The sequence below is a fragment of the Vicugna pacos genome, chromosome 25 (assembly GCF_048564905.1).
Source record: "Vicugna pacos chromosome 25, VicPac4, whole genome shotgun sequence".
NCBI lineage: Eukaryota > Metazoa > Chordata > Mammalia > Artiodactyla > Camelidae > Vicugna > Vicugna pacos.
The window spans coordinates 39,782,889-39,794,201 of record NC_133011.1 but is presented as its reverse complement, the minus strand read 5'-3'; the positions used below and the strand labels follow the sequence as shown (position 1 = coordinate 39,794,201).

Sequence of the window (11,313 nt, the reverse complement as noted above, 5' to 3'; positions counted from 1 at the left end):
CACAGGGCTGCACTATTATTTCTTGACTGTTCCTCCTTTGTTTCTGCTTTCCCTCCTTTCCCAGATTAGCAACTATTTGAATCTGCCCTTTAGAACTCAGGGAAGGTCAAGGAGGCTGAATGAAGCCTATTTCTTACAAACAAGAAATGGAGCACACAGAATGGACTTGTACCAGAGAGGACCGCACAGGGTCCTGCTCTGTTTCAGGCCTGCAGGGGAGAGGTGGTGGCCCTGGGAGTTGATGGGCAGGGCAGGCTTGCCGGGACGCGGGGCTTGGGGCCTTTCTCCTGCCCTATCCTCTGGCCTGGCATTTCTCTGAACAACCTAAGCCGAGAAAAACGGGGTGCCTACTGTGGTAACTGGAGGGTTCGTGGAGCAGGACTGAGCCACCAGGCGCGGCAACCCCAGCAGACACGGCCCCGGACCCTGGCGGCCTGACTCAGGAGTCATTTCATAAATAACCCACATCCCCACACTCGCGCCTGGGCTAAGTGACGAAACTCTGTGTTTATAGAGTGGGACAAGGGGCAGGCAGCAGTCAGGGGAGGCGCGCGGCTGCTAGGAAGCCGCCTCGGCTCGCATCCCCTCTCCGGCTCGCGCCGGGCGACCACAACTCCCAGAGTGCCCCGCGCGCTCGCGGACTACAAATGGACACGCGCCCGGCCCTCGGGCCAGTTAGCGGCTGGGGGAGTGACGCTGCCGCGCGCTGCCGCCTAACCTAGAGGGCGCCCGGTGATTGGCGGCGCGGGCTAGTGCGCGGGCTACGGCGGCCGGCAGGGGGCGGTGGCGGCCGTCGGCCGAGTCCGGAGGCGGGGCCGCAGGCCTCGGGCGCTGAGTCCGGCAGGCCGCGACTCGGCCGCGGCAGGGTGCTGGCTGAGACCATGGGCGACCGCGGCGGCTCGGGCGGCCCCCGGCGACGGAGGCCGGGGTCGCGGCCCTCGAGCCAGGGCGGCAGCGGGCCCGCGGCGGCGGAAGAGGTGCGGGACGTGGGCGCCGGGGGGGACGCGCCAGCCCCGGACAAGGACAAGGACGGAGACGTCGACGTGGGCAGTGGCCCCTGGGATCTGAGGTAGCGAAGCTCCTGACCCCTAACCTTTGACCCTTGACCCAGGGTCCCCGCAACCTTCCCTGGTCCCCGGGGCGTGTCCGCAGCAGCGCGGTCTCCGATTCCGAGAGCCTGGCTCTCAGACTTCGTATAGACAGGTGTTCCCTTTTGGACCCCCGCGGGGAAACAGGCTTTAGGGATGGATGGTTTCCTGCCAAGGGTCACCCAGATGGAGGTGTCGAGAGGAGCTGTCCGCAGCCCAGCTTCCAGATGCCCCTCCCTCTGCCCATCTTTAGGTGGGTGACGCTCATTCCCAGGGTGAGCCTGCCGCCCTAGGTGGGCTGGTTGCAGCCATGCAGAGTCCTCTTCCTGGAAGGAGATGGGTGGAATCTGGCAGTCTGTGATGAAGGAGGTCCCTCCTGAGGGCTATGAGGGGTGCCTTGGGGGTAGAGAAGGCTCCCAGAGGAGGGTGGGGCAGCCGGGGAGTGGGACTGCCTGAGGACAGGGGCAGGGGGCAGCGCAGGAGGCTTTCTCATCCCTCCGACTCTCCCGAAAATGGTCTTCATGGGGGCCCCTCATCTGTCCCCCAATGATTGGCTGGCCTGGGGTCCTGCTTATATTACCAGCCCAAGTGCTTGCTGTAGGGACAGAGCTGAGTCCTGTATGAGGACTCTCACCCCTGGTTGGGGTACAGGAGATGGGTTTGAAGTGGGCACACCCACAGGTGGGCGCCTTGCTTGGCTGAAAGACTGACAGGAGGGGGCGGGGGGAGCCAGCTGTGGCTGACGGGGGGGGGGGACCCGGCCCACCTGGCCCTTGGCACAGTCCCGCAAGCTGGCTCCAAGCCATCCCTTTGCCGTCCTCCATGTCCCCACCCCTCCACTCGCCTTCACCCTGGCCAAGGGGCCCTCAGGGGCTTTGGCTTTGGGAACAGCTCCCGGGCTAGAGGTTTTCAAGGAGGAAGTGGGCCACAGGTCAGTTGGCTGGTAAGAATTTGCTCTCTCAGTAAACAAGAAAGAGGTTTTCTTCACTGGGCACCGTGGGGAGGGGGTAGGCACTGTCCCTGCCCTTGGGGTGCTCACAGTTCACCTGGGAGATAAGATAATCTCAGCACTGAACAGTGTGAGCAAAGGTCAGGCACAGAGTTCGTGAAGGTACCATGCGGGAGGGGGCTGGTTCTGCTGAGGGGGTGCTTGCTTCCTGTGGGCTTGAGGTGGTACTGAGGGAGGCTGCGAAGAACAGGAATGCTCTTTGCTGACCCTTGAGTTATCCTCCCCAGGAGGCAGGGGCGCGGCTGGCATGATCTCCCCCTGGAGGGTGGTAATCGGGGTCCTTCTGTGTGAGTTGGGATGGGCAGTCACTTACTTTCTTGCCCTACACAGCCAGGGGGCCAGAGCCTGTCCTGTACTCCTGCTAGTTGGGCTGAGGGAGTGGGAGCCCTGTCTGCCACCTCTGAGGGATGGACCTTTGGGAGGAGAAACAGTAGATGACAGGGAGGGTCCACTGCAGTGTACCCCCCCCCCCCGCCCTCCACGCTGATCTCTGGGGAATGCCGGTGATGTGTGTTTGTCCTTCAAACCCAGATGCCACACAGTTCAGGGGCTCCTGGGGCAGGGCCAGACCTGGCTCTGACTGCCTTCCTGGGATTTGGCCTCTGATGCCCCTCCTCTGGGCCTCCTCCTCTCACCTGCCTTCCCTCCTCCCTGCTTGTTGCCATTGATCCCTCTTCCGCCTTCCTCCCCTTCAAACTTCCTGCTCACCTGGGCCTGGGCAGGCAGGGCAGGCTCTGGGCGTGAGCTTGTTCCTTCCGGCCTGGGGCAGGTGTGGCTGTGGAGCAGGAAAGAGAGGGCACCTCTTTTGCTCTGCCTCGTGGCTCAACCCTTCCAGATGTACCACACACCTCGGTGCCCAGAATGCCTGCTGCGCCCTCCCGCCCTTGGTTCACAGGCACTCCAGGCTCTCTCAGGGTGTTTGTTTCTGGACTGTCCTCTGTTTCTCTCTCTCCAGCAGGGTCTGAGGGTGTGGGGAGCCCACCCAACCACCCTGTACTCCGGGGCTTGGTCTAGAGGCTGGCTGTAGGAAGTGCCCAGGAGGTGGCAGCTGGGAGGCCAGCTGGCACCCTGCCCCTCTTTGTTCTGCTTGGCTCTGGACCTGGACCATGTGGTCCCCAGGTGTGGTCCACATTTGGGGCTGTGACTCTGGGAAAGCTTTGAACCTCCGTGAGCCTCAGTTTCCCTATGTGTGCCCGCTTCCCGGTGCTGATGCGAGGGCTGAGTGAAGTGACATGTGTGATGAGTTACAGTGGCCTTGCTGGCTGGCTGGAACTGGGGAGCAGGTGTGGGACTGCTGGAGGGTACAGAGGTGTGGCCAGCCCCTGTAGTAGAGGAGAGGGTGACAAAGACATCTCTGGGCATGGTGGCCAGGTCTCACCTTCCATGCCAGCCATGCCTGTCTGCCCTCTGGTCCACTGCAGCCGCTGGACTTCCGTGGGTATTGGTAGATGGTGGGCTTCCTTCCTGGGGCTGGGGCCTCTGACTTGTGGAGCCAGGGAGCTGCCTGGGTTGGGGATGGTCAGAGGGCCTATGGAGGGCCCTGGGGAGTAGGTGAGGGTGCCTTGAGGAAGGCCTTGGAAGCCTGACAGCGGGGATTTGGAAAAGTTTTTAATATTATTTATTGTTATAATGTTATTGATAGCCAGATTCCAAAAACACCACTCTTTCCCCACCTCTGTTTTCATCTTAGCGATTGCTGCAAATAAAGTCAGCGTGGTCTTCTTAGTGGCCCAAAGGGGGCAAGGGTCACACTGTTGTGAAACAGTCCTCTGGGCATGTTAATGGGCAGATGGGTGGCTGGCAGGTTGTGGCATGAGGTGGCTTTGGGGGATGGTTCCAGTGAAAGTGAATGGGCTTGAACTTGGGGGACAGGGCCAGATGGGCCCATGCAGTGGACAGGCCCAGAAACTGTTCCCCTGCCCGCTCTCAGAGAGGCAGGCGCAGAGACTCAGGAAGAGGGCCTCGGGTGGAGATCGCAGCCTCACTGTGCGGCCCAGGACAGACCTGGAAGCGGGGCTCAAGGCAGCACAGGCCTGTGACTGGAAGTGGTGGGCGGGCCAGGTGCAGGCGGGCCTGGGAAGGCCAGGCTGTTGGCACTGTCCTGGTTGCAGAGTGAGGAGTCCTCCCTGGCCCCTCACCTCCTGGCTGGGGCCGACCGAGTGCTGACCGCAACCATAGCCGGGCATGCCACTGAGGCAGGGCCGCCAGAGAGGGCATCCGCGCAGTGCCCCAGCTATCTGGAGGCGGATGTGTGTCCACAGGAGGGAAGGGGAGGCCCTGGCCTCTACTCTTACAAAACCAGAGGCCTTGCTCAATGCTGTGGAGGTCTCCTGGTGGCATGGCAGTTGGGGTGAGGCAGGGCTGCCCCCTGTGAACTGGCCGCCAGGTCTGGGCCTGGCCTTGCCTTGCTGTGGCCCCTCCTCCACCTCTGCCTTGAGGAGGCAGAGGTGTGAGGGTCAGCTTCTGTGTCCCCCAGCCCCAGCATGGAGTGGGAGCTCTCACGGTGGGCAGGCTTCTCCCTGCTTCTGCTGTAGACTCCCTGCCATCAGGTGCCTAGGCCCTGGGTCGGCTCCCGCTGGCCCCTCAGCCCAAGCAGGAACACAGTGCTAACTGCCGTGGTTGAACTGGGACAGGCTATCATTTTTCAGAAACAATCGGAGGCCACATGAGGGCTGGGCTCCTGCCCCCAGGAAGGTGCATGTCAGGCCAGGTGCTCAGCTGGCCCTTGGCGTGGGTCCTTGTGCCAACTTGGACCAGCATGGGGAGGAGGTGGGTGAGCCATCTGAGAAGGCAGATTTGCCCTCCCCTCCATGCTGTCCAGCGTTGCCGGGTAGGCCCCCAGATCCCTGGGGTGGACTCTTCCTGTTGGCCCATCACTACACCATAGCCAGCGTGTGTGGCAGCAGCTGGAGGCAACTGGGGAGCCAGGCTGGCTCCTGGCCTGGGGTACTCCAGGCCTGATGTGCTAGGTCCCGTCTGTGGCCTGTCCCTGCCAGCTGCCTGGAGCGGCAGGCCTCTGAGTGTTCCTGAGCACTTGGCTGGGCGTGGCCTCTCTCTGGCTATAAATGGGGAGAAGGATGTGTGGGCAGAAGAGAGGGTTGAGGTAGGGTCACGACTGCTGGGCCAGGATGGGTGAGAGCTGCCCTGAGGGAGGGGCTGAGGTTGGCTCCACCCTGGGCCCTGAGGCCGACTCCTAAGGGGCTGGGGGAGGCCAGGCTCTCAGTATGTGCAGGGCTTGGAGCCGCGGGCCTGCTTTTGCCCTTGCCTGCGGTCCTCACTGCCTGGGTCTGCGCTGGTAACCTGCTCATAAAGGTCCCCCCCCACACCCCGCTTTCCAGGTGCCACCGCCTGCAGGATTCTTTGTTCAGCTCCGACAGTGGCTTCAGCAACTACCGTGGCATCCTGAATTGGTGCGTGGTGATGCTGGTAAGTAGAGTGGTATCTTGGGCAGGTGTCCCTGCAGCCAAGTGGGGCACGGGCTCTGTCCCTGGGGGCAGGGGGGCCAGAGCGTGTGTGGCGGGGTGAGTGGGGCACTGGGCTGGTGGGGAGAGACTGCAGTGATGGGCCCTGCAGTGGTCATATACTGGGGCTCCCGTAGGGTACGCACTCAAACCCCGTCTCTGTAGAATCCTGGGAGAGGTCTGCAGAGGCTGGTTTGGGAGCCTTTGTGCTGTGGGGCACAGGAGTCCCTCCAGGGGCTTGGCTGGGAGGGCGTAGGGGAGCAGGAAGGAGTGGATGGGCTCCTGGGGGAGTGCTCTGGGCTTGAGTTTCCTCTGCTGTTCCAAATAGCCATAGTGGGCGTGGAGCACCCAGCAGGCCCTGACTGAGGGGAGCCAGGGGTGAGAACATGCTTCTGGGCTCAGCCCGGTAGCCCCAGGCTGCCCACAGCCTCTCCCTTAGCCTCAGAAAGCTGTTTTGAGGGGACTCTGTGTCGGCCTCACTCTGTGGCCTGGCTGAGACCACTGCCTCTGGGGCCAGCAGCCCTGGCCCAGAAGCAGCTGGAGTCCAGGACTCAAAGAGGCAGCTTTCAGGGCGGGGCAGGGGGCAAGGGCCTGCCTGGGCCTGGCCCCCAGCACTCAGGGCTGATGTGGCCCGAGGCCTTCGACCCGCACACTGACGTGTCTGCATCTGTCTTGGGTGTGTCTCCCTTGGCTGTGCAGGTATGAGGGGCTCCCCATCTCCTCCCTGTCTGTGGCCTGGGGCGGTTCCCCAGGGCGCTGTGCAGCCTGGTGGGTGAAAGACATCTGGGCAAGGGGAGAGCGGGCCAGGTGCTGGCCGGCCCCCAGGCAATGATGTATCCTTGGCCTCTGGGGGGCCATTCCTGGCCTAGACTGTTTGTAAAGAGGCAGTGTGCAGGGCGGGCCCCCAGCAGCCTGGGCTGTTCTCCTGCAACCCCTTGGGCCCACCTGGTACAGCCCCAAAGCCTTTCCCCTGCTTCTGGTGCCTCTGCCACACCTTCCCTGCAGGAGCCATGTGTCCAGAGCGCGGGGCTGCCTGTGTGTTCCCTGTGCTGCTGGGGCCTCCAGGTGGGTCCTGCCCATTAGCAGCTCCAGCTTTTGTCAGCTGTGGGCTCTCAGGACAGGCCACTACCAGGTGGGGTGACAGAGTGAAACCACGTGTCTTGGTAAGCTGGTGGGTCGGGCATTCAGCTGGGAGGGCATGGCAGGGTGCCCGTGCCTCTCTGAGCTTGTCACCTCCTCGTGAAACCTTCCAGGTAAGGGACCCCACCAGTGTTCCCTGGAAAAGCATCCCTTTTGCACAGAGCCTTCTGTGACCTCTGCACAGGGCCTCTGCCTTGTGGGGTGGAAGAGGGGTTCCCTGTCACTGCAGAGGGAGGCCAAGCAGCCAGCCCCAGGCTAGAGCCAGGAGCTTGTTTTTATGGGGCTCCATCCTTGGGAGCTTTGGGGCCAAGGCCTGGGTTTGGGGTGGGTGCTGCAAGAACACCTGAGGAGAGGCAGAGGTCTGGGGACAGGTGATGCTGCAGGCGCAGATTCCCTGGCCCCTCAGGACCCTGGCCATCTTCTTCCTGCCACCCCACACGGTGTGGACACCCTGGTACAGCACCCGCCACACAGCTGGGCACTGCAAGGACTGGCTGGAGGGTGGGGCTTTGGGCGCGGGGGCAGCTTCACCTGGCCTGGCTGGGGCCGTCACCAGCTCAGCAGAGCAGGGGAGCGCTGCTGGACAGCGGGTCCCTTTCTGCTGCCACTGCAGACACAGGTGTCCGGGAGGTGCCCGATGGTGGGCTAGCTCCCTCTTGTGGGCACGCTGGGGGCAGTGCTGAGGGACCTCTGGTCCCTGCACTGGTGCACAGGAGTCTGGGAGCTTGGCCGGAGGTCAGACCGGGCAGGGCCTGCAGGATGGAGGCTGCTGCCCTGACCCGCTGGATGGGGGTTCCTAGGCCAGGGCTGACAGGGCTGTTCCATTCTCTCTCTCTTGCAGATCTTGAGCAATGCTCGGTTATTTTTAGAGAACCTCATCAAGTGAGTGTCTCCCCAGGGCCCTGGCCACACCGCACCCACTGCTAGTCAGGTCCCGGCCCTCACACGCTCAGCCCCTCATCCCCCTGATCCGCCCCCACCCCCAGGTACGGCATCCTGGTGGACCCCCTCCAGGTGGTGTCTCTGTTCCTGAAGGACCCCTACAGCTGGCCTGCTCTGTGCCTGGTTATTGGTGAGCTGGGTGCCCAGGAGGGCCTCAGGAGGGGTCAGGGCTGACCCAGGCCTGAATTTGCCCTGTGGTGCTTCTGTCCTCAGTGGCCAACATCTTTGCTGTGGCTGCGTTCCAGGTGGAGAAGCGCCTGGCTGTGGTAAGCAGTGTTCTCATGTTTTGCCCTGCCCAGAGGTCTGCTCCTCATCAGACCAGGCTTATGGTGGGGCACTAGCCCATCCCACTACGTTTCCGGGTTTCAGGCTGTGCGTGGCTTTCCTGGGAGGAGTTGCACCAGGCCCAGTGGCCCTTTCCCAGGGAGACCGTTTGTCCAGGGAGTGGGGGCCCTGGCTGAGCGCTCTGCCCACCCCCCCACCCCAGGGTGCCCTGACGGAGCAGGCAGGGCTGCTGCTGCATGTGGTCAACTTGGCCACCATTCTCTGCTTCCCGGCGGCTGTGGCCTTCCTGCTTGAGTCCATCACTCCAGGTGGGCCCCCATCTCTCCCTGTCCCAGCCTGTCTGTGGGGCCCGTAGGAGAGACCTAGGCTAGCCACAGGGGCTGCCCCGTGGCCGAGGCTCTCCTATGGGCAGTGTGGGAGGGCGTGGCCTGAGCTTGCCTCTCCTGCAGTGGGCTCCGTGCTGGCTCTGATAGTGTACACCATCCTCTTCCTCAAGCTGTTCTCCTACCGGGACGTCAACCTGTGGTGCCGAGAGCGCAGGGCTAGGGCCAAGGCCAAGGCCGGTGAGGGGCTGCCTAGGGCTGGGGCCCCCTGGGGCTGCCACCTGCCATGGGGCTGGAGCTGGGCGGCACCAGTCTCACGTGCCCCAACTCCGCCGCTTGCTCCTAGCTTCTGCCAGTAAAAAGGCCAACGGGGGAGCTGCCCAGGGCACTGTGAGCTACCCAGACAATCTGACCTACCGCGGTGAGGACCCCGCAGGGGGCTAGACCTGGAGGGTGGGTGGGGGGACGCAGGGGCTAGGCCTCTGCCATGCTAGCCCTGCCCCTCCTGTTCCAGATCTGTACTACTTCCTCTTTGCTCCTACTTTGTGTTACGAACTCAACTTTCCCCGCTCCCCTCGCATCCGAAAGCGCTTCCTGCTGCGGCGGCTCCTTGAGATGGTGAGGCTGGAGGCTGGGGGCCTTGCGGGGTCAGGGGGCTGCTGGGCACCAGGGGATTGAGCCTGCTGTCCTCTGCTTCCTTCTCCAGCTGTTCCTTACCCAGCTCCAAGTGGGGTTGATCCAGCAGGTATGCAAACTTAGTGGGGCTGTGCTGCACCGGGGTTGGGGTGGGGGGGTCCCAGGGTGGCCAGCGCGGTTACACTCTGCCCTCCTTTGCAGTGGATGGTCCCCACCATCCAGAACTCCATGAAACCCTTTAAGGTGAGTGGCCAGGCTCTCGGGGAGGGGGGTTTGCGAGGCGGGGCCAAGGAGCCCGCTGAGCCCCATCTCCACAGGATATGGACTACTCACGCATCGTTGAGCGCCTCCTGAAGCTGGCGGTGAGCAGCCTGGCGGTCGGGGAGCCTGTGGGGGCGGGTAGGGGTGTTCTGGAACTTGGCAAATGACCCCTCAGGTCCCCAACCACCTCATCTGGCTCATCTTCTTCTACTGGCTCTTCCACTCCTGCCTGAATGCTGTGGCCGAGCTCATGCGGTTTGGAGACCGGGAGTTCTACCGGGACTGGTGGTGGGTGGCCTTGGGTGTGGGGCTGGGGGCTGGGGGCTGGGTTGGAGAGTCCTGATGCAGTCTGATCACCTGCTGCTGTCTCCACACCAGGAACTCTGAGTCCGTCACCTACTTCTGGGAGAACTGGAACATCCCTGTTCACAAGTGGTGCCTCAGGTGGGTATGGGCACATGCAGTGGGCGGGCGGGCGGGCGGGCGGCCCGTGGCCTTGGCGCCCATCCCACCTTCTCCTCCTGCAGACATTTCTACAAGCCCATGCTCCGGCGGGGCAGTAGCAAGTGGCTGGCCAGGACGTGCGTGTTCCTGGCCTCAGCCTTCTTCCACGAGGTCAGTGCTCTGCGGGTGCATCCTGTCCCGCCCTTGGGTGGGTGTGGCTGAGGGCTCAGGTGATGCCCCTCTCGCCCCCACCCCAGTACCTGGTGAGCATCCCTCTGCGCATGTTCCGCCTCTGGGCCTTCACGGGCATGATGGCTCAGGTGAGCACCCGATGCAGCCTCCCAGCCAGCCCTCTTCCCCACACCTGGGTGCCAACCCTGTGGTCACTGTGGCTGCTGATGGGCCCCTGTGTCCCCAGATCCCGCTAGCCTGGATAGTGAGCCGCTTCTTCTGGGGCAACTACGGTAATGCAGCTGTGTGGCTGACGCTCATCATCGGGCAGCCAGTGGCCGTGCTCATGTACGTCCATGACTACTACGTGCTCAACCACGAGGCCCCAGTAGCCGGGGCCTGAGCCTGAGCCGCGCCCCCAAGGGCAGGTGTGCTGGGACAGGGGCCTGGCTGGGCACTGCTGCCCCCTGGGCACAGGCCAGTGCGGGTGGTGGGGGGAATGCCCGTGCTCTGGAAACTGCTGATCCTGCCCAAGGGTCCGAAGTTGTCAATAAAGTGCTATCCAGAGGGACTCCCCTCATTCGGCTGGGGGAAAGGGCTGCTGAGAGGTGGGGCTGTGCCACGTGGGGCCCCACAGGACTCTGGGGGCCGCTGTTCTGAGGGGCCAGGAGACAGGCCCTCTTCCCTCCGGCTGTACTGTGGGAGGGGGGTTCTGGGTCCCCTCAACCTCCCCAGGGCCCATGATGTAGGAGCTGCCAGGAGAGGGCAGTGGCTTGGTGCTGCGGGTGAGGTGCAGGGCAGACCCCTGCACCGGCACACACCCTGCCACCAGGGTGGCCCCCTTACTGCCTCAGGAAGCTCTGTGGTCAGACATCCTGCTGCTGCCTGCTACTCCCATGTGTGGGGCAGGGCCTCAGACCCTCAGGCGCCTGTGCTGGAGAGCTGGAAGACAGTGCCTGGGCACTCCCCAGACGCAGGCCTGAGCTTGGGGTCGGGACTGACTTGAGAGGCCAGCAGAGGCTCCAAGACAAGGCTACAGGGGTCGCAAAGGCAAAGCCACGCCCAGGGCCTCCACGTTGAGTTCCTGCCCGAGCACCACGTGTCTGTACCTCCTGGGTGCTGCTGGCTTGAGGCCCCGGAGCCAGGAGGACCCCCAGCTCCCTGGGCTGGAGCTTTCTCCACCCCCAGGTTTCCTGGCACCGGGCTGGGCAGGCCACTCGAAGCAGCCTGCGTGTGTGGCCCTTAGGACACTTTGCTCCCAGGCTGTGCCACCTGGAGCCTGACAGAGGGAGGTGGGGGGCAGCCTTGGGCTCCCGTTCTCACCTTTGGTGGGTCTGCTGCCTGGGTTGAAAACGTCGAGGCTGCCTGGGCCCGCTGTGCCCTGACTGACAGTGCTGTCCCTGCCCCAACCAGAACCCGCCTGACCCCGAGGCCTCACCTCTTCTGGGTCCTGGCAGCATCTGGGGTAGGAATGCCGCCTAGAGGGTGCCCTTGGACCCCACAGTGTAGGCAGCACCCCGATCCCTCCTGCTGAGAGGGTGGTGAGCACGGGG

At 63.5% G+C, this 11,313-nt stretch overlaps 1 protein-coding gene across 3 annotated transcripts; it reads left to right on the top strand.

The window, feature by feature from the left end:
- Window positions 1–757: 757 nt before the first annotated feature.
- DGAT1 (diacylglycerol O-acyltransferase 1) lies at window positions 758–10,331 on the top strand. 3 transcript variants are annotated; one of them, XM_072950004.1, is made up of 17 exons: window positions 758–1,069; window positions 5,436–5,523; window positions 7,540–7,580; window positions 7,685–7,770; window positions 7,854–7,906; window positions 8,128–8,233; window positions 8,375–8,488; window positions 8,595–8,669; window positions 8,763–8,866; window positions 8,955–8,993; window positions 9,086–9,127; window positions 9,202–9,246; window positions 9,321–9,433; window positions 9,524–9,589; window positions 9,673–9,760; window positions 9,847–9,909; window positions 10,008–10,331. In XM_072950004.1, exons 1-17 carry the CDS (start codon window positions 882–884, stop codon window positions 10,161–10,163), a joined length of 1,467 nt encoding a protein of 488 aa, XP_072806105.1. In that variant the 5' UTR covers window positions 758–881; the 3' UTR covers window positions 10,164–10,331. The 3 variants fall into 3 exon arrangements, with proteins under 3 accessions (XP_072806105.1, XP_072806107.1, XP_072806106.1); XM_072950006.1 differs by lacking the exon at window positions 8,128–8,233 and having other exon boundaries at window positions 777–1,069; window positions 8,422–8,488; XM_072950005.1 differs by lacking the exon at window positions 9,847–9,909 and having other exon boundaries at window positions 777–1,069.
- Window positions 10,332–11,313: the final 982 nt, after the last annotated feature.